The following is a 23,858-nucleotide window of genomic DNA, read 5'->3' as shown; positions in this document are numbered from 1 at the left end:
GAGTGCGTAACGTCACGAGTACGTAAAGATGCGAGAGGTTACTGTAACTGTTACAAAAAAAATTATAACAATATTATATAGTTGCATAAATCAATGTTACATCAACTACTCAATGAGGCAGGGCAAAAATCAACAAAACTATAATAGGTATAAGGTGTAAAAGTCCAGTTAATCAAAAAGTTTATGTTAAAACATTTTCAAAAGTATTTGTTACTGAGTAATTAACAAAAATATTAAAAAAATTGATCACAAATTTATTTCAAAACACGAAACTCAAAATTAATCCTTCAAACAGTTAAAATTTGCTCTAGTTGGAATTATTGAAAATCTATTCGTCATCTTCCTCCTCTTCTTCGTTGTTGATCTGGAAGTACCTGAGCTCGTACACGTCCTTGGCGGAAGCCACCACCCGCAACCAGTCCCGCAGGTTGTTCTTCTTCAGGTACTTCTTCGTGAGGTACTTGAGGTACCTGCGAACGGTTGTGATATTAATTCGGGTTTAACACAGCTGAAATTTATTTTTAATCAAGTGTATTAAATCAGTTGGCCGTTCTTTTGTCAGCACGTATCATACTATGACGAACGAGACAGAACAATCATCATTTTTAATCTTTTGATAAAAAGTGTGAGATTTTAGTTATTCCTAACTAATTAACAGTTGATCAAAAATGTCTAGTATATTGATCAGCTTTATTGTATCCTTGAATTTAAAATAAAACATTATTCTTTTTATATAATATCATAAATTTAAACTAAGCTATCTTAATTCAAGTTTTCTAATTATATTTAATGTACTGATTTTATTTATAGTGAAAGTTACTAGTCTTCATAACACCTTTTAGACTTAAGCATAAGTTAACACTCTTAAAAGAAAAAAAACAGCCTGAGTTACTTCTCGCTAGTTTGAGTTGACTTTAGTTTCAAGGAGAATCTAAAATAAAAGAATATAATACAAGCCAAATAGTTAAAACACTACTGATAGTTCTTAAATATCTGAAAGTACTAAAAAACAATAAGAGGCTTAAATAAAAATATTTTTCTAAAAAATTAGCCTCTGAGATTTAGGAAAAATGCCTAAACAAGCCTACAAAATCAATAAGCCTGACTTAACCTAAAAAAAAAACTAGCAGTAGTTAACCAGAGTAGTCTGAGTGTGTGTCAATTACAAATAGAAGTGAATATTACTAAGTCAAAAGTTATGATTTTATTATAAAACCAACCTCTTGGAGAAGTCAATGTTGGCGTTGACCACAACCTGGTTCTTCGCACCTTCGACTGCAACAGCGGATCCGAGATTGTTGACTTTTCCTTCAACCTTGATGCGGTCCTTCAAGAACTGGGTCTGTGCAAAAGTATGGAGGTGAACTAGGGAAGGTAGCCCTAAGCCTCCAATGTAAAAACAAATTCATAGGCTTTAAAAGTTTTTTTTCATATATAAAACTTGTTTATCATAATTTTGGATTAAACTGTTTAAATTGTTCTTAATAAAATGTTAACATATTGGCTGCTATTTAGCCAGCACATTTTATTCTATGACATTAAAGACAAGAACAATCATAATCATTCATAATAAATAATATATTCTAAAAGAACTCTAGCATTATTTGTAAAAAATACAAAACAATTTAACACAATTATAACATTATTTATACAATATGACTTCCTACATAAACAATGCACTGCATTTGAATTACAGCTTAATAAAAAAAATTAGTATTACACTTCCACCAAAGATTTTGTTATCAGGGGTCGGCAAACTGCGGCCCGCGGGCCACATTATAATTTTTATTCAACTAGTGTAATATAGTAATATTTGCAAAAACACAAAAAAAATATTTTAGTGTTAAATTTAAAGGATATTCTATCACCAAAATTTTTTTGTTCAAAAAAGTTGTCTTTAGATATGTTTTATTAAGCACATAAAAAAACCTTTTTGACCTGTCAACCCCTGTACTATATAAATGTTTTAAGGTATTTTACTTTGTTTTATATGCAGATGGTTTTCTTTATTTTAAGTTTTTTTAAGTTTTCTTGTCTTTTATATATTTAAAACAAAGAAAAAAGGGTTAAATTGAAACAGGTATTAATTGATCTAATTGTAAATAATGTGTGCTTTTTATCTATTTAAGAAAATGTATATACTAAAGCACATATATAGTTTTTGGCTTGAATATGGTTTAAGTTTATATAATTTTATTTTAGTACTAATAACATAAGTTTATATACTAATTTATTAACATAAAACTGATCATGCCATTTAAACTATCAATACTTAGTGGGGTAAATCACCTTTTTCACAATTACGTCTAATTTTATTGAGTTTTAAATAAGCTACAAGTTGCTTTTTACAAATTTTTTAAACTCAAAATGGAAGAGGCAAACTAAAAAAGGAATAACTAGAAATCATTAAAAACCTATCTCCTCCTCAGTTTTTTGAGATAACTACCTTAAACTTTCAGGAAATGTTCCTTGCAATACTTAAAAGATTCTGTTGTAACAAAATTAAAAAAATAATAATGATAATGTTACAACATTTTATGACATAAAAACAGATAGAAACAGTTTTTTTTTTCTTGACAGAATTTTCTATATATTTCAAGGAACATTTCCTGAAAGTTTGAGGTATCATTTAACTCAGAAAACGTAGAAAATAGATTTTTTTTAATTATTTTTTTTTTTTAAAGAACCTATAGTTGCCTCCGGCTTTGATCTGCTATATCTTAAAAAATACTTTTTATTTTTTCAATCTGTAAAAAGCATCTTGTAGCTCAGTTAAAACTCTATAAAATAAGATCAAAATGTGAAAAAAAGTGAAATACCCCCCTATGCCCTTTATATTATATAGTATTATTTATAAGTTTAAATATAAATTAAAATTATAAAAACTTAAATTTAGTTGAATAAAAGTTACAGTTATTATGAAAAAATCAGTTTCATGAAATTTTTTATCATAACTAAAACACTATTTATAAAAACATGACAAAAAGTGGGAATCTAACTTAACATTAATGTTTATTGACCATATAGGTAGAAAAAATGTCATGATGTGGTCTAATAAATATTATTTGTTAAACTATGTATTTACTTTATTACTTTTAAGGCGTTAAACAAAATTATCAAATATTTGTAGCATGAACAAATTTCAGGGTTGCAAATGATTTTTGGAGAAGTTTCTCCGGATTTTCAAATTTTTTTCAGGTTTTTAAAGTATTTGTATTATGGTCTATTTTAAGTTTAAAATTATGTTAAAGGTAAAAAAACTGTGTTAAAGAGTATAAGAACATTGTGAAAGCATTATTAAGCTAATTTAATTCAGGTTTTTAGTAATAAAAACTTGATGATGACAAAAAATGTTATCAATCTGATAGATATTTTGTGTTTGGTCAAAATTTCACCACTTAACATGTAAAAATTGTTTGAAATTTTCCAGGTTTTTTATACTATAATGTCAAATTCTAGGTTTTCTATGATTTCAGGTTTTGTGGCAACCCTGACATATAAATTTACAATTTTTAAACATATTTATTGTATTATAATATGTCAAAAATTAGATACTTTTTCTTAAGGATTGCTAGCAATCATTTAAGTACAGGAGCTTTACATATTTGGTTGTAACTATTTATACTTGATTTTTTTTAAGTACTTCAAATTTTAGTTTGAAATTTAGTTTCTGTAAAAATAAAATAAAAAACCAAGTATCAAGTTTTTTTGATTTCTAGTTTTAGGTTTGAAAGAGGATTTATTCTAAATTGTATTTTTAATATTTTTACTTACAATTATAATTTTTAAGGATACTTAGGTATTTTGACTATCTTTATTGTTAAAATTAATTGCTATGGATTAATGTTTTGTGATTAATGGATGAATTTACAGTAGGTTTACAATGCATAACTTATTACAATGTCTAAATTTTTCAACCAATCTATATAAGTTAATATCATTATAAAAAAAACATTTATTGTGTTTTGAAGCCCAAGAATAGGTTTGCATCTATCAATCAAGGGAAATTTTTAGGTTTTTTTTTCAAATTATTATAAAAATATGTATTGATGACAGTTGATATATTTAAATAAATTAAGTATGTAAATAGCATAAATATAACTATATACAACCTTTATAATTTGAATGGTTTTAGAGAATAAACAAATAGGTAAATAAATATTCACTGGCACCTATTATTAGATGAATGAATTAAAACTTACAAAGTTAGCCAAATCCATGATGCCATCCTCAACTGGGTGAGTGCAGTCCAAAGTGAACTTCTTCGCTTGCACTTTTACTTTTTTTGATTTCTTGTTCATAGTTTTTGCCTAAAATTGTTTGATCAATTTCATTTGAGTCTTACAAAAATATGATAACATAAAAAAATGAGCTGGAGTAATGCCTAGAATAATGTAATCTTTAATATTTGAAAATTTGTATACAGAATCTAACTTACAGCAACCATCTTAAATTCTGGAAATGTTCACTTGAAAAATTATTTCAATTGGATTGCTCCTGTTATTGTGCTTTTAGCTTTATTAAATTTCCCTAATAAAAAACAAAATGGGCATAAAAATGCAGTAAGTCAGGGGCTGGTAGTAGCTGTACTGTTTAAACTTGTCAAGCTATATTTAATCTCTATTTATTTTTTTTAATTATATAATTTTTAAATTTTAATTTAAGAGATATTTGTAATAAATTTGGACGAGAAAAAATAAGATAAAAGTTTATAATTTTATTTTTTTAAATGGTAAAGAGCTGCAGTCGTAGTTAGTAAAAACAAGCCAAAAATTATTAAGTGTTGAAAGTTTTTTTTTCTGGAAATCTGTCGATTTTTCTTCTAAACACGACAATATTATGTTTGGCTTTTTTTTCATTAATATATGATAAAGTTTAATTTTGAAAATAAGAAAAATATAACAACAATAATACAGTGAGAAATTTAAATTCCTAAGTCTTAACCTTAAGCATAAGCCTTTCATTTAAAACCTTAGACAATTTCCTAAAAACTTCAATCTAAACCCAACTTATCTTAACATTTAACAAACGGAACTTTTACTAAAGAATAAAAATAAAACTTACTTAACTTTAAATAAACAAAAACAAAGTTGAGCACTACTGCTGCAGCAAAGCTGCCAGAATACTAAAGTTTTTAGGATACTAAATAAGCCTCTTTTTTTAGTTTTTAGTCTAATAATTTTGTGGCAACATTCTTATTGAAATCTAGCAACTATGGCCAAAAAGTAAAACAAAAATAGCTTCCTAGACTTTAAAGTTTTTTTATAAAACTACCTTGTTTTAATTTTTTTGAATATTTTATTCCCTTAGATTAGCATGTGTCTTGCTTAGCATTTAAAAGTAGTTTATTTTATTTTCTTAACTTAAGAAGCTTTATTAATAGCTAAGTAAATTGGGCATCAAAAAATATTAAAGCATTCATTGGTAAGTTGAGCAAACAATAAAAAGGATTATAAAATAAAAATTTAATCAAGTATAAGCTTGGGTGGTTATATGTTTTAAAAATAAGACTAAACTTTATTAATAACCGAAAATTAAATCATAACTTATAAAACCGTAAGTTTAGCTTATACTTTTCAGGAAAGTATACCTAAAGGTTAGCCTGATTTGCTGATCTGCTAAATCAACAATTTTTTTTAAGCAATTGTTTTTTTTAAAATTGATTTCAATTTATGCCCTCATTCCAAATCCATCTTACTCAAGTTTATTAGAAACTAAGCAAAAAATTAAGTTTTAATAGTTAAAATTTTTTTAAAAACAACAAAACATATTTTATTTTTGCTGACTCAGCAAATATGAGTGACTATTATTGTCACGAGTCACGACTGACCTTTAAGTTTAATAGCCTACTTTCAAACGTACTTCAAAGCATGACGTCAATTCATAACTCTATAAGAAAAACTATTTTGTAAGGTAAGCAACTATTGTTTTATTTTTTAATGACTATTTGTAAAAGTTTAACATCGGTTAACTTATCATTACTTCTTTATACATGTATTGCAATTCGTTTTTTTTTTTGCGCAATTAAGAGAAAAAAACATTCTTATTTAATTTAGCAAATACTAAAGAAAAAATATTTTTACATCTTCATTTTTTAAAAAGAGTTTTGAAAAAATGATTAGTGAAAAAACCTGACCGTATCTGTGTCTATCAGATTTGTTGATTTTGAAATCCAAAACGCCATTAAGATTGTTTAAGATCATAAGAAAATCTTCCAAAATAACAATGCAATTTAAGAGCTTTTGAATTCTCTATCTTAGTAAAAGTTAGCAGAACCCTTGAAAATAAAGCATAATAGTAGTAATTTAAAAGTTGTAGTAATGCTAACCGTATTTACAAAAATATTTATTTTTTTTATGTATTTTTTTTATGTTATCGATGCAAATAAGCACAGCAACTTAGTTTAGTTACAAATGAACAAGTAAAACTGTGTTCGTTTTAGTAGTTTTCTACAGCATTTCAACAACAAGTATATTTTTGATCTTGTATAGTTTCTATTCTAGTTAAAAAAGTTTCCAAGCAAAATTTGTGCAATAATCGACGATCTGACGAAATAACAAAATTTCATAGAAGTTTAAAACAGAAGCCATTTATGAAAATCTTGATAGTCATTAATACACTAGATACCGCAATAAATAATGCTTCCTTAAGTCTAACAGTTATTTTACAGAACCTATGCTTTTTAAAAATTACTTCCTTTAGGCTAAATGCAAGACGATATATGTAAGAAAATGCATATCAGTTACCATGGCAAGATTTACAAAAACTCAAAATATGACAGCTGTGCTAATGATGTTTTGTTTTATAAGTAAAACTGTTTGTTATAAATAAACTATTTTCAAGATCTAGTGAAAAGCTTATTTTGTCAAAACAAAAATAAAATGAAATTAAAATAATTATTAATCTTACCCAATTACATTTTTTATACAATGAAAATAATAGTTGTTAGATTTCTAAGTGCATTATTTACTTTTTTCAATTTATTTTCTAAAATTTTTTCTATAAAAGGGAGCTAACAAATTAATCATATAAAAAAGTCTTTTGCAGTTTAAAACTTATTTATTTCAATTTCTCTTAATATTTTTATTATATACCTCGCTATTATAATACATGTGTTTAAAAGTTAAACTTTTTTAATTCCAAAAACAATAAATAACTTTGTTTTTAATGTAGTTTTTGGTAAGCTAAAGATTACTTGATCATATCTTACAAGTTTACTATGATAGAATGAAGTATTGTTAACAAAAGTTTTCTCAATAAGAAAAATATTTTAAAGCTTTTTATCTCACACATTTAACATGTTTTAATATTTGTTGAAGTTTGCATTAAAAAACAGCCTCAAAACTTTTTATTTAGCCAAACTTTTCTATTTCCAATAAAGTAACTTTGTAAGTTTTATTTATTACGTCTTATTTTATAAAATCATACCTTTAAGTTATGCATCGGAATTAAAATTTTTTATTTTAATTGTGAAGCTAAATTAAAGAATTGATACTTTAAGAAAATGAATAAATAATAGAAAATGTTTTCTTTTTGTTATAGTATCTCATATTTGTTTATATGTTATTTGCCTATTTATATGCCTATACCAAAACTAAGCTCGTTTCTATGAGTTTATTAAGTTTTTTAAAGGTATAAAACAAAAACTTTGCTTTATTTATTTTTTGCTAAAATAGCATGTGTGGTAAAACAATAAGTGATATAGTTTTTATGATTACTTAATATGTACCAAATAAAGCAATAAGTTTACTTACAAAAAGTATGTTATTTAAATTATTCAATGAAATAAGCTGTTGCTGTTTTAAAAATTCTGGTTTACATTACTAATTTGCTTTCAGTAAGATAATTTCTGTGAATTTCCCTGGACATGACTTTAAACTGTATCCTGGTGTATGACTCGATAACCGAAATGTTTTTTCGTACACCAGGTCCTTGGACCAAATATTTGAGCACTTTTTCTTTTTCGTTCAATAAACAATTGTGTAGAATTCAAGACTCTGATAACGTTCCATTTTGAATAAAAAGTAATTTTTGGACACATAAAATACTTTTTTTAAAAACTTTATTGTTTTTGCATTATTTTCTTAAGTATATAAGTTTATAACTTAATTAATTTTAGAAATGTCTATAGGTTAAGAGCTCAAACATTTATTCATTGTTCTTTAAAGTTTAATCTAATACTAATTATTAATAACAATTGCGTAAGTAGTTTGTTTATATGAAAAAGTTTACTTATAACTAAAAAATACTACATTTGCTTCGCTTTTAGATGTTATTATTAGATAAAACAAATAGTTTTCACAATAATCAAATATAAAATTATTCGAAGATCACTTAAAATACAACTTTCTATATGAATTTTATAAAGTTCGTCACTAAAATAATTTAAAATTTAAAAAAATATCTTATTTAAATACAAATTTTAATTTAGTAAAACCTTTAAGCCTGAATACAATATAAACGTAAATTATCATTTAAAATGCTCATCGGTAAAAGAAAATTCTGAATACTCAGAAGGAACTCTGCGTAACTGCATTATTAATTTAACACTTACTTATGATTTAATCAAGCAATTACTGTGTGATTTGATTTCATACCTATTTTAGTATTAATCTAATCTTTCAAAACAAAAACATAAAACAACCAGTTTTAAGTAAATTATAAGCTGCTTTAATGATCTATAGATAGTTTACAAAGTTTAAAAACTTAATTAAACAATAAGTATAAAATTAACTTAATTTCCATAGTTTACATTTAAAGATGCTTTAAGTGTTTATATACTTGTTAGTAGATTTATTTTGTTACTGTTGTAGTCTATGGTGTAAACAAAATATATTAACTAAAACTGTAATGATGTGTAGCTGAAAAAAAATACAACACAGTACACACCAATAACATTTATACTCAAAAGGTTCAAGTTAGATGTAAATTTGTGCTATGTTTTTTTTAATTGAAAATTATTTTTACAAATGTAATTTTAATTCCTTATAAGATATTTTTGTGATATAATGATATTTTAATTTTATAGCAAGTACAACTTGAAAATAAAATCAAAACAACATATTTATTTAGTCGTTAACTTGTTATTTTTAAAATAATCAAAAACATATTCATATCTAATTGAGTATTATAGCTCAATATAATATATATTTAATGAAACAAAAAATCAAAAAAGTTTTTCTACAACCAGCTTTTTAAAGCTAATGTTCGAAATTTAACTTAATAAAATAATTACTATAATTTTATCTATACGTGATTTTTCTTATCTGCAGGTTTGTATTATACGATGGCGTTATCTTTTTAAACGACAAACTTTAATAAAACAAATTTGCTTAAATAAATAACTTAAAATGTTAAATCTTTTGTATAGTTTTGTGTATTGTATTAGTTCTTTTGCATTAGGTTTGAGCGATTTCAAATTTAAAAAATAAAAGTTTTCAAAAAAAACAGTATAAAAACTTCTAGGCAAGCTTTGTAAAGAAAATTCTCATAAATGGTTAATTGAACTAAAAACAAAGTCTGACTTTAAGTAAAGTTAACGACCTTTTAATTACTTTTCTCGTGAGAATTCATGCCAAAAACAAAAAAAAAAACAAATAAAAAATAAACGTTTCCAAATATAAAAGAGCTGGCTTGCTTACTTTTGTTTGTTTTATAACAAAAAAATGAACTATTTTTTAATAAGTTCATTCGTTTTTGCTTCCTTCTTAGTTTGCACAACATTTTCGCTAAGGTGCTTCGATTGCCCTCACTTCAACGAGAACTCGATTGGCTGCGGGGATGTAATAAAAACGAGTTGTCCAATAGAAAGCGATTATTGCGTGAAGCAGCAACTCGATTGGTTCTCGTCTCTGTTTTTTCCCGCCGGTTACTCCAATCAGTTTTGCAACAAGCTGGACTACTGCACGGAAAATGGAACCTACTGGTACAAGTTCACTTGGGTGAGCTGCTGCCAACATGATTTCTGCAATGAGTTGACATAAATCTATCTAAGTATATATTGTGTCAGTTTGTATTTTAGAAATAATTTTTTTTTTACAAATACACCTGCTGTTTAAATGAAGTAAAATGATCTTTTTCATTGCTTTTAAGGTTGTCGGTGAAAAGTTTACTGCTTTAAATAGCTGAGTGTGTTATAGTAAAGTTATAACAAAATTATTATCTTAGCCTACTTTATATATTTTTGAAAGTGCTATAAAGTTTTGCAACTAGTTAATATACTTATATGGTAGTTACTGTTTTTTTTTCTTTCATTTTTTTCACTAATTGTTTTATTACTAAAGACTTAAAAGATAAAAAATTAAATCTAATAGCTCGTGAGAAATTCTATAAGCATGTGGTGTACGACTCGATAACCGAAAGGTTCCTTTGTACACCAAGTCCTTTGACCAACCTTTTTGAGCGCTTTTTTATCGTTCAATAAACAACAATAGTATTGTAGATGAACCTTTTAAAAAGAGAACAATAAAGCTATTTATGTATATTTTTTTTATATAATAAAAATAATATTTTTAGAACCTTATTAAAAAGCAAATATCACTATATATTTATTCAATTATATATAAGTATTCAAAATCTAACTATTTATAAAGATCCAAAAAAACAAGTTCGTTGAGACATACAACAATATCAACAGTTTGCACAGTATTTGTTTAATAAAGCAAGTACTGTTACTATTAATTTTTATTTGTTAGAACATTTTCTGAAGTCATTTATTAAGGTTGAAAAAGTAATTTTACTTGGAAGAATGATTTATTATATTTTTTTCAATTAAACGTAAACATACTTTGTATGTTGTTTATTACTTTGATCTGTTAAAATATTTATTTTAAGTTAGTCACACATAAGTATGAAAAAATACTAATTCTTTAGAAGTTTAAAATAAATAAAACTATGAAAAATTAAGATTAATAGTTCTGAAAGAATTTACTGTTTACACAAGGTTAAGTTTAACTTTAATAAAAAATTTTTAAATACTAAGTTTTTAGTTTTAAACAGTTATGTTTGTAAGAAGATTTTATTTAAGCTTGAACGAATATTAAAAATAATTGTAATATTTATTAGTAATTGTTTAATTATTTCATAGTGATGATTGACATGTGTATATAAACAAAGTTATTTACTTTTAGCTAATACTTCATACTATTATAAAAACAACCTAAACTTAAAAGAGCATTGTTTAGTAATAAAAACGTTGAATTGAATTTATCTACTGTGTACAACTTTTATTTAAAAAAAAATTTTTTACTACTTTCTGTATAGTTTATAAACCTCTAAGAGAAAAACTGTACAAACATATTTTACACTTTATGTTCACAAAAGAATATGAAAAACATCTATGTTATAATAAAGTAGAGCTAGACCAAAAATTATCTAATAAACAACTTACTGTAAATTCCAAAATTTTTTTAGCAGAACATGAGTTAATTGTAGAAATAAAACATTCAACTCAAAATTACAAAAAAAAAAATTAAAACTATCTGAAGACTTCAAAAAATTAATTCAGCCCTGCTTAAAAGTATAAAAACATTTATACAAAACAGATAAATACACTACGTTTGTTTTCATAATTCGAAAAATCATTGCTATGAACTTTATTTTAAAAACTAATATTCGATTTATTAACTTAGAATTGACTTTCATGTATTTATATCCATAAATTTAACTTTTATTGAATGAATTATTAAAAATAAAGTGTATTGCAAAAATATCACCACAAACTTTCTAATAACTTTTTACCAGAAAAATAAAACTAATAAAACTTCCTACAACTTTAATAAGTACTAAGTGTATTTAGTAGGAAAAGTTATAAAGTTTAATTTATATTTTCTTTAGTCACCCTAAATTATTCTAAACTGTAGTAAACAATTTTATACAAACTTTAAACACCGAAGTAGAAGAAATTGCCCATAAGCATTAATTTAAGTATTACATAAGTCAAGTGTAAAATGTTTGAATCAATTATAATCTTTTAATAAATGCTTAATCTGGTTACATAATTATATGTTTGCTATTTATTCTTTAACAATAACTAATAAGTAACAGTTTTGATTTTTATGTTTACAGTAGGGATGTCGATAAGGTACGAATTAAATTTCAATAAAGAGTTGGGGTAAAAAGTTTTTAAGAAGTTTCATTGAACGACTAAAGTAAAATAATTAAAAAAATAATGAAAACCGAACATAACTAGTTTTTGAAACAGAAACTTAAATTAAAAAAAAAACAATTTACTGTTTTTTAATTGAAAACCTTAAATTATTTTTTGTGAAAAGAGTAAAACTGTTTTAAATATGTAAGGTACGTACATTACGTAAAGTATTATCTTATTCTTAGGTTCTGCGTACCTTATCAATTTTCCTACTTTATTAGCTTGTATACTTCTAATTTTACCGTTATTGAATACACGCAATAAGCATTTTCTTATTAAAATTAATTTAAAAACAAATAAATACATACTAAGACACAATAGTTAGAGAATATTTTCATCATTATCAAACATAAAGTGTTAAAACTTTAAAATTGAAAATAACTAAAAACTTTTAAGAAATAATTTGAAACAGAAGCAGATGTACAAGTTTGAAAATATTTTTTTATGTTAACAAAACAAAACTTTGTATAACTTTCTTTTCATAAGTATTTTTATAAACTATGTACAAACTTTTCAAAAACTTATCAACTTTATTTAAAAATAATAACTTTAATTTATTTGAAATAAATTTGCACAATTTTGTAAAATGGAAAGTTACCAGTTATTTTTCATAAAAATTGCCAAGGCTAGTTTAAATTTACTATAAAAACTAAGTATTCTTAATTGTACTATGTTCATTCAAACAAATTTATTGGGGTTTAAAAAATTATTTAAACAAACTGTAGTATATTTAATTATAATCTCACAAAATAAAAAACTAAAAACACTTTATATTACCATAAAAAATCTAGACTAAAATGTTGCGTTCTCACTGATTAAAGAAAAAAAAGTTGAACAAAAAAAAATCAAAACTAAACTGCAATAAAAAACAAAACACCAAAACTGAAAAATCTTCTACTTTCTTCTGTATTGACCAAAGTTTTACCACTCATCAAACCGATGTAATATTATGTCCTTTGTGTTTTTCATCTCTGTAATTTTGAATATCAATATAGGCCTTGTATGCAAGAACAGCAAAGTTGGCAATAGATAAAAGCCTGGCAAACACGATTGGCGACCAATCCCAGCCAAATGTAAATCTACTTATATTGGCAATAACCAGCATAGCAGAAGCAACGATGGTTGCTAGTATAAGTAACTTCGGATAATCTTTACCTAAAATAAAAGTTTAATACTTTGATTTTTATTTACATAAACTAGTTTACTAGAGGCTTATTTCGTTTTAATTGCATTTTTTATTTTAAATTTAATACAAAATTAATTTAAGAATAAAACACAATATTAAATTTATTTTTTTAGATTATATTATATTTGTTTACTGAGTAAAATATTCTATACAATATTGACATACGATTTAGTTAATTAAAATTAATGTGCAACAATTTTTTAAAATTTATTGTAAAAAAAATACTTTCTTAACCTTTTGCATGACAACCGATTACTAGAAAGTAGTAGAAAAATGTGAGAATGTTTTGTAAGAGGACAAAGGTCAAATTCAGTCCAGCTTTATAGATGACAATCAGGCATATCATTGTCAGGACGTTCAAAATAAAGCTGATTCCGAGTAGAACACCTTAAATAAGTGCGTTTTTAAAGTAATTAAGCCATCTATAGCATATTATGATTGTTAAATAGTAAGCATTTACAAGTATTATGAAAAAGAGTAGGTTAAAAAAATTAAAACAACCTGTTAATAACATTTTTTTGTTGAAACTTATCAATTTTTTTAATAAAAATAAACAGAAGAATATGCTTTATGTTTAAAAGTTTTAGATGATTCAATACAGGTAAAACTTAAATATTTTTTTGATAAGTAAACAAAAAAAAATTCAAACCTGATTTAGACAGAATAAACTCTTTCAGTGTTACTTTTTTTGATGGTGTACTACGATAATAATACTGGTCTTTTTTGTTAGTCATATTTTCTCAGTATTAGTAAAACCTGTTGCCAAATTTAATTCAGTTAAACAAAACCAATTAAAAGAAAATTTCAGGAAAATTATTCTAGTTACTTATTAAAAATTTTATAAAAGTAGTATAAGTGGTATAGTGAGGTTTAAAAACAAATTTTGAAACAACAATTAATTTTCAAACCAAAACAGATCTATCAGTTAACACAAATTTCTTAAAACTTTTAACAACAATTTTTTGGGGAAATTTGTTTTGAAAAAATTAATTTGCTGCAAGAACAGTTAATGATACCTTATAACAAAGCTATAAAACAAAAGTTGTATTAAAACCATGATAAAAGTTTAACAAAAAAAACACTAAAAGTACATACATGTACGTAACAAAAAATCTAAACAACTACAAAAATAATCTAAAAAAAAAAAGTATGTTAAACTATAAATACAAAGCTTGATTGACCAAATTTTAACTTATTCAAATTTTAAGAATACTAAATATATTGTTTTTTGAAAAAAAGGGACTAACTTTATAAAAAATGACTTATTTAAAGTCAAAATCTAAACCAGGTACATAAACATGGGAAAACATGGTTTCTCAAATGGAGCAATATCAATAAGTTGGAGGCAAGAGGGGCAATTCTGAGTTTTGGGGTGATAAGAAGGCAATAACAACTAACATACACAAGATATTTTATGGTTGGTAATGAAGAGTAAAAACAGGTCTTATGTATACTTGACGAGTTGAAACTTATACTTGATATTCAGTGAAAAAAAACATCTGAGGAAAATTGACAGGAAATTCAAAACCAACGTTGAAGAAAAATATATTTTCTTTAAATTTCTAAAAAGCGGGCTTTTACCAAAATGATCTTGGGAAACCCTGCCATAGGGCAAAGGAGCTTTCTAACTTAAACCACAGCTTATATAATTAAAAACACCCTGTAATGTAAGTCTTTCAAATCTCAGAAACTTTGCTTCAAAATAACAAAAAAAAAAGATTTTAATAAGCTTTGCTTATTTCATTGAAGTATAGTTTCTTATATCGAAATAAAGGATGAAAATACAAATAATGGTTGACATACCTGAATATTTAAGAGTCTTAAATATTGTAATAATATTGCTGAAAACCTCCAAAATAACTTGCAAACTTGAAGTATCGGTTTTCCTTTCATAAAGTTTCAATTAATATTGTATAGAACTTATTTTTTGTCATATTTTCAATAACATCTTGTGTATTAAAAATATCAAAACAAGTTCTTCTTTGAAACTTTAACAATTTTCCTGTAACCATTTTGTATTTTAATATTTTCATTTTGCTTTTATTTTTTATACTTACACTGCAATTTATGCTCATTTTTGGCTAGTAGCTTGTTATTAATCACAATGATCTTAACAAAAAAATTAAAGTTCTATTGAATTTTTTAACAAAACTTAGATTTTTAAACTACAAGAACTTAACTAAACGAAAATGAATACTTTTTAAGCAAGTATTTTGGTAAGTAAACACTAAAAAAATTAGTTTTTTTATAAGCAAATTCAACACTATAACAATATTGAATAGGTATTAAAAATAATGTTGGTTATTATTTTTGGTATAAACAGCAATGAAAACAACAGTCTATCTAGCTTATCCCAGATTAATACTTTTCCTTCTATCTGATGATTTCTTTTTAGAATTGGGCCTGTGTAAAAGTAAGAAAATGAGCTAGGAAAGGTAACCTTAAGCTTCCGATGTAAAAAACAAAATTTATGTTATATAAACTAATAAACTACAGTTCAAATTTATTAATTTTAAATGATTGGCCATTCTTTAGTCAGAAAGTTTTATTTTTACAGCAAATGAGAAACAATAATGAATATATTTTACAAAATTTGTTTAAGACTTTATAAATTAAAAAAACAGCAAAAACTGTATAATATACAAGTAAATTCAATACACTTTTAACATAAAATATTAAAGATATGTAAATAATTGATATGTAAACAATGTACTTTGTTTTGTGTCTTGATTTCTATTTAAAGAAAAACTTTTGGTTTATATCTTTCAAGGGCTTTATTTTGCTTTATGTATCAAAAAGTACTAAATCATTACATTCAATACTAAATTATTGCACGCAGCTTAACATTCAGTTAAAGTATAAAAGGAATTAACAGAATTATTTACTACTTTTAAGTTTAGTCCAAACAATAAATAAAAGTTATACAAAAGTAAACTACCTTTTGTCACAATTTATTTATTTTTTATGACAACTTAATTAACATTTTGATGGATTGAATGTTTGTAATACTATTATGTTTAATTTGTTAACTTATTTATAATGTAACTATTTAATAAAACTATAGTTTACTTCTGAATAAGTTTTTTATTGATTTTAAATTAGAAACTGAAAGTTTGTATTAACACTACAAGTAAAAAATTAACCTTATCTTATAACTCATTAGGGTGAAAACTTAAATATGGAATTATTAATAAAACAATTCAGATTACACCATTTACTAGTATCTGTATTAAAGAGTCTATATTTTTTTTATAAGCAAGATATTAATTGTTTATTATGAAAACAAATCCAAGATGACACTAGCTAAAATGTTTCTTTAGTCAGAGTGTATTTAGACATCTTTGAAAATTTCAACTAAAAAACATTCTTTAAGTTCAAATTTTTCAAATTGAACTTCACATAAAACAAGAGGTTATTATGATCACACACATTTTTGTGTCTTTTTAATTGATTTTCATCTATTTAGTATAAGCATATTTGTAGCTTTTTAACTATATATGTACAAATAACTACTATTACTCATATGGTATGTTACTCAATTCAGTATTATAAAGTTACTATTTTATTTTATTTGTTACAATTATCTCAATAATTTACAAAATAATTACAAAAAGACTTAATAAAAATATAATTTCTGAGACAACAAACTAAACAACTAAAGCTTAAAATTTAGTCTGATATTCAGGGTAATATCAAACAAGTCAAATCAGCTGAAGTTTACAAATTAATTTCAAACTAGCCTGAGTTGGCCTGAGTGGGTGGCATTGCTGAAATTCAACATAAAAATGTGTTAACTTATCCTAAGCAAAACTGTTTTGACATCTTGTAATTCTTAAATAGTTCATTTGTATACTTTAATTATTTCAGAACACTACAATAAAGAAATTAATGTGATTAAAATAAACTATTTACTCAAAAACAGTTTTTTGATTAGCATGCTAAAATTTTCATTACAAACCAATCAACTTGGAACTTAGGAACTTTTTTTTTTAATTTTTAGATTAATAAACAAGTAGTAAAATATTTATGCCACCCACTCTATTCTTTTTATGCTAGAAAAACATCAGTCTAACTCTTCGCTCTACATGTTAAAACTTGAATGAGACAGTTGTAGTTTAAAAAATTGATAGAGCTTAAATAACAAAGTTAGCCAAATCCTTTAATGCAGGAGTGCAAACTGCGGGCACTTATACAAGAGGCTGCCAACCCCTGATTTAATGGGTGGGTGCAGTCCAATGTGAATTGCTTGACTGGATTTTTTATCCTTACTGTCTTCCTGTTTACTATTTTGCCCTGAAGTTTTTAATCAACTGGTTTTTTTTTTGAGTTATGTTAACTTTATATAAAAAAAAGTGTGTATCTAATAATGTGGGTCTAAATGTTTTTTTATCTTATACCAATTTACAAACAGAAGTTCACTGGCAGCAACCTTCTTAATTAGTGTCAACAAATAGTGAAAATATATTTTCATATGTAAACAATATTTTTTTCACAACAAAAATATTTACAATAATAAAAGGGGTTTCCCTTCAAACTATTTTGTTTTGGATGCGTACATTTAAATTAAAAGGACATGTCTAAAAAATATTATACTTTTAAAAACTTTTGGTTTTATGTGTTGTAAACCAAAATAAAACAATAGTTTTTTTTTTTTTTAATTTTTAATACCAGGTGACTGAATTTTATTTTTTTCAATAGTTAAGTATATATTTTTGAATTAAAACAACATAAATGCTTAAAAAACACATATTCAAAAAAATAATATAAAATATGGATAATTTTTCTTTGGTAGTAATTAAATTAAATAGTGACAATAAAGTATATTAATCTTTTTAAACCATTTAAAGTAACAGATTTATTTAGGGTTTCGTAATCGTATACCTAGAATCGTTTTCGTTATAATAAAAATTTTAAGAAACATTCTCGTTTAACTAAAAAATTACCTACTAATTTTTTCGCTTCCTTATTAGATAATGTACGCTGATATTGAAATCATTCCTAAGGGAGAAATGTCACCTTTTTTGGAAAACTCGTACTAAGAGCTTGATTTAAGGTTATTAGGCAAATTTTAAGAACATAATATCTCTCATTAAAAGTTTTGTTTTTGTTCAAAAAAACTATTTAAAACAATAGTATTTTTCAGTTTGTGTTCAATAAAAAAAATTATTAGTATATTTATATAAAACGTAAAATATTGATGATTCTACAAACTTAACTTTAATTAACGCAAATAGTCGAAAACTTATACACCAGATTTTTAACCAAAAATTGGAGCGTCAATCAGATAACTGTCTTAAAAAACTTTATTCATTGATGTATAAAAATACTTCAAATTTTTTAATGAGGTAAATTTTTATGTTGAAAAAAAACTAGATACTTTATTCAACATAGTACAGTCAATTTGATGTATTTATAAAAATTATTTACACGCTTCAAACTATTTTAAACCAATAAAAAAGTCAATTAACAAAAAAACATCTAAAAACCTTAAAAATACACAACTTACAGAATCATAAGTAAATGCATTTTTACTTACTATATTTTCAGCACCTAATTTTATTGATCATTTGGACTGTTGTTAAAGCCGTTAAAAATTAAAATTAAAATAGTATCAAATTTTTTTTAAAAGCTCAAAACAAGTAAATAAGTATTGTAGAAAACTACTTGCTTTAAGAATTGTCACTTATTAACTTTATTAAGTTTTTTTAGTTGATTATTTTTCATCTGTTCTTCAAAAACGTTTAACCTAAACTTTAAACTTTGTAAAAGACATTTTACATAACTTTTTAAGTTTCACATCTTAAGACGGTAAACATAAACTCAATATTTTGTTTTATGTTTGTTAAAGCAAGTAATTAAATTTTAGTAGCAATAGAATATAAAAAAAATCAAAAATAAAATATATTGTTAGTAACACAAGCAAGAGCAACATTACAGTCCAAAGTTTAGTTCTTAAAAAGTTACTCTGCATAAAGAGAAACCCACACAACATTAAATTTTTCTATGTAAAAAAAAAAACACACCAACTCACTAAAAGTAGCTAAACCTAAATTTTAATAAAAAGTAAAAAAAGCTTAACCGAAGGCAAGTTATATTTGTGGGCGACGAACGTTTTTACACGTTAACTTACTTTTTTAACTTATAAATGCCAAGTTGTGCAGCAAATGTTTATCAGAAAAAATTACTTTAGTAAGTCAAACATGCGTTCTGGATTTACGTTCATAGTTCTTACCTTTATGTTTGTTTCTGCTTACAGCTACTCAGGTTGAATTTTATTCTTTTTGAAACTATAAAGCACCAATTAAATTACTTCTACTAACTGCAGTTTTAAGTTAGGTTTTAGTTAAGTACAATAAACCTTTGTTTTACATTTTAAAGTGTTGTATAAAAGCTTAGATGTTGAAACTTGTAAGCATATTTGTACGCAAATTAAATTTAAAAGATTAAGAAAACTTTATAAACTATCATAACAATTTATTTAAAAGTTAATTAAAAACTATGATACGCTAAAGCTTAACTTTTTTTTATAAGTATTAATGACTATTTAACCGACAAACTTTAAGGCCAATATTACGAAGAAAACTCGGAAGATTTTCACGGTTTAGATGTTGACACAGTGACAGAAGAGATAACTTCAGACGAACTTCCAAGCGGTAACGATGTTTTCATGGTAGAAAAAGAAGGGAAATCAGGTAAAAAAATCTTAAAGGTATAACATTGTTGTATTTGTACATTTACATGTAAGTATTTTAAATTTATCATTTTATAGCAATTGAGGTAGCTTTTCTCATTAAAATTAAGATTTAGTCGAAGTTTACTTGTGTATGTTTGAAATTACATTCAAATTTTAAATAAAGTAAAAAGTTTTATACTTTTTAAGCAATTGAATTTCTAAATATATTTTAAAGTATGTTTACAAAATTATTTACAGATAATATTTTTTTGCTACTTTATGTAAATATCTAAATTCATGAAAAATTATAATTTATTAATGTTATTAAACAATGAATAACCAATTGATAATTTTTAAGTTTTTATCAACAGAGCTTTAACTTCTAAAATAGTTATAACTGCTGAACTAAAAAAAAATATCTAAATATTTAAAGGTTTTTAAGTTTCAATAAGTTTTTAATAAAAAACTATTCATTTTTATATTGAGCATTGGAATATTGTCAAAAAATAACTTTATTTAATCAAAACGATTTTTTTTAACTTTTTAAATGATTTTGGAAAAAAAAAATCTCTAAATATTAATTATTTTTTAACAGTTTGTTTTATATTTAAAGAAGTAAAATGTCTGAGTTAAAACAGTTTTATTTTCCAGATAAAGCTGCACCTGTTGTGATTAAAAATGGTCGTCGATTTGTTTAAAATCAAAAGCTTCAAAACGTTTTCAACCACACTTAAATGACCACACTTAATGACACTTAAAAAATATATAGATTTCCAAAAAAAATTCATTTGTTTTTTGGGCTAAAACTTATTGCTAATTATCTTTAGTTTTTAAAGTTAATTTTTGGATAGTTTTATTAGCTTTTAGTTTTTCCTTCACTTGAAATATACTTTATATAACTTAAAACTTGTATTTTTATCAATTATAATAATACTTTAAAAATTACTCTTTTATTTATACTTAAGTAGTTTAAAGACTTTATTCTTTAATAAATCGTGTATGTATGCACAGATATATATTTTTTTTTCATTTATTGTAAAAATCTTTTATACAATAAAAATTTCATAAAACGTATATTTTGTTTTTTCAAATTTTCTATATGATCAGTATTTGTACGTTAATACTAAATCAAAAGAAGTACAGAGTTTGTAAAGTTAATGTCAGTTTAAAACATATTTTACATAAGTTGAAAATAAAACAATTAATTTAATTTACAACTGTTTGAGTAATTTTAGTACTCATGTGTTTACAAAGGTATATTTTTGAGATAACTGTAGTTTAAAGTACATTTAGTTTTATTTTGCATTTAAGCTTTTTAAGAATTTACTTTAGCTAAACTTAAAAATATTATACCGATTCAAATGATATAGTGTATATCTGTAGCTTTTGACCTGAAGTTTATGATGTCAAAATATTTTTTTTTTGTTACATTTGGTTCATTACAACATGTTCACTTTTTTGTAACAGTTTCAAGTTTTTTTCTACATACATGTTAACCTTATAATAACAATGTTCAAAATAAAAATAATATTTTAATTTATACGAAGAGTTGTTTTCAAAAAAAAAAGAGCACTTCTACAACTTAAAATCGTTATGTCAATGCTTTTGACTTTCTTATTTAAAACAGTTTACTGCAAATACTTTATGCTAACCCTTTTGAAGTAAATTTAATCAAAGCAAGACAATAAAAAGCAAGCCTAAATTTATACACCTAAATTATTTAAAGGAAACTAAAAAACGCATGTACTTAACAAAAACTAGTTCAAAAAAAGATGCAATGTTTATTTTTTTGTTGAACGTGGTAAAAATTTAAACAACTCGTTTTTTTTAACATAGCTTCTACATTAACAGTCAATACAAGTTAAGCTTTAAAGCCGGTTTCCCAAAGTAGGCCGAGTGGTCCCCTTGGGAGCCATTACAAAATTTTAAGGGGCCAAAGGAAGGGCCATGAGCAGTAAAAGTGCCATGAGGTCATAATTTGAAACTTACGCTAGATATTCTGGAGTTGATGATGAAACAAGGTCTTTGGCGGTTTTTATTGTATTTTTTTGAGAGATTTTGTTGGAGGAGGCCATAGCTTTTATATATTTCTTTTACGGGAGCCTTTTGAAAAAAAAAAAGTTTAAGAAACCCTGCTTCAAAGTCTACCAGCTTACAGTGAATCCTCAGTTATAAAAAGAAAACAAATATATTTAAATTTTCCTTGAAAATTAGTAGTCACAACTCCAAGAATTCAACGTATTTAGAGTTTAAACCAAGTTTAAAAGATCCGTCTACAACTGAAGATATGCTAATTGTTGGAGATTTGCTAGATAAATCAAAATTGGATGTCTTTAAAGTTTACAAATTAACTATCAAAGACATTAATTGAAGCTATGAAAAGATAAAAAAAAAATTAGATTTTGTAGTTTCAAAAGTATATTTTAGAATTTAGTTAAATTATTTTGATTAGTAGTTTAGTAAAAAAGAACAATGTTTTTGTTGCAAAAACAGAAGTGTTAAAAAAATATTAACATTTGCATGATTTTTAACCTAGTTAATTTTCGAATGTAAATGTTTAACCAACTGAGACAATGTAAACGTATCTAATAAATGTTAGTATTTTTTAGATCTTAATTAAATTCACAAAAAACTGTCTATATTGATCGCATTTTTCAAAGACTTTTTTTATCTTAATATACAATTTTAGCTCTTGTGACAGCATATAAAACTTTACTTAACTTTTATTTTGTTGAATTAAAGTTTTTATATTAAAGCTTTTACAACAAAAACCTAATTAGAATATAAAATGAACTTGTTAGATTTAGAATAACTATATTTTTAATAAAAAATAAGATTTTGGAAACTACTACTTGAAGTATTAAAATGTTTGTTCTAAAGGAACCTTTTCTGCTTAGTTTAAAAATAAAAGGTAAATATGTAAAAAGATTTATAAACTCTGATTTTATACCAAAACTAATTTCCTATTTCTAATTTAAAGCGATCAAAGGTCGCTGTACATCATGAAATTAGTACTTTAGTATTCTTTGAATGTTTCATGTAAGACAGTTTCTTGTTCAAACATTTAAAAAAAGACTAGAAGTATATTGATCTTAATTTACAAACTTTTTTTTTCTGAAGAGGAACATTCAGTTAGTAGCACTTGAAAAGTTAAACCAGTTTTCACGAATTACTTAAAACCTTATCAGCTTTTGCAAACTGGTGTAAGATTTAGACGATTAAATTTTTAATGTCTTACCTTTTATCAGTTTAGGACAAATAAAAAAAATCAATTCTTCTGCTTACACTAGTTCAGAGTACGGCAGTCGGTCTTTCATAAGTGGCAGGTTATAAAGAAATGTTAGTATTGATAACTAAAAAGTACTATTTTATGCTAAAAATTAGCAACAACAAAAAACAAGTAGTTACTAAGTTAAAAGCCAAATTGTAGGTTATTACTTAAAATGTTTTTCAAATTGTTTAGGAAAGTTTGTGTTAAGCTAAAAACTTTATTGCGGGCGCAGATTACCAACCTCTGAAATTTTTTTCGAGAAAACAAGTAAAACACAGTTTTGTTAACATAAAATTAAGCTTCTCATAAAAACAAAAAATAAACTATTTTTTATATCAAATGCATTTTACAACTTTAAAAGTTCGACAAAATAATGATAATTTTAGTTTGTTGAATATATACTTAATTTTTTTTAGTACATATGATACTAGCTTAGACCAAATAATGTTTAAGTTAAAAAACATTCTATTCTAAAAAATGATACAACTTAGTGTTTCTACGGTTTTTGTTTTAAAAATAAATACAATTTTAGTAGTAAACTGACATATTTCTAATGTCTTTTGAAACTGTTTTATAGTAT

The 23,858-nt window shown here is 24.5% G+C and overlaps 1 protein-coding gene across 1 annotated transcript; it reads right to left on the bottom strand.

Annotated features, from left to right (window-relative positions):
- Positions 1–233: 233 nt before the first annotated feature.
- On the bottom strand, positions 234–4,479 carry LOC145840171 (large ribosomal subunit protein eL22-like). The gene is made up of 4 exons (XM_082947323.1): positions 4,439–4,479; positions 4,203–4,310; positions 1,221–1,342; positions 234–470 (listed from the first exon to the last, which is right to left on the bottom strand). Exons 1-4 carry the CDS (start codon positions 4,445–4,447, stop codon positions 329–331), a joined length of 381 nt encoding a protein of 126 aa, XP_082803449.1. The 5' UTR covers positions 4,448–4,479; the 3' UTR covers positions 234–328.
- Between the last annotated feature and the right edge of the window lie 19,379 nt (positions 4,480–23,858).

Source organism: Thalia democratica, chromosome 7, assembly GCF_965202585.1.
Source record: "Thalia democratica chromosome 7, ktThaDemo2.hap1.1, whole genome shotgun sequence".
Classification (NCBI taxonomy): Eukaryota; Metazoa; Chordata; class Thaliacea; order Salpida; family Salpidae; genus Thalia; species Thalia democratica.
The sequence above is the reverse complement of the archived record's forward strand: the minus strand, read 5'-3'. Positions and strand labels throughout refer to the sequence as shown.

Coding starts and splice junctions, on each gene's coding strand:
- LOC145840171 (XM_082947323.1), bottom strand. Junction 1,343..4,202: donor TCATGGATTTGGCTAACTTT/GTAAGTTTTAAT, acceptor ACTTTTGCACAG/ACCCAGTTCTTGAAGGACCG. Junction 471..1,220: donor AACATTGACTTCTCCAAGAG/GTTGGTTTTATA, acceptor AACCGTTCGCAG/GTACCTCAAGTACCTCACGA.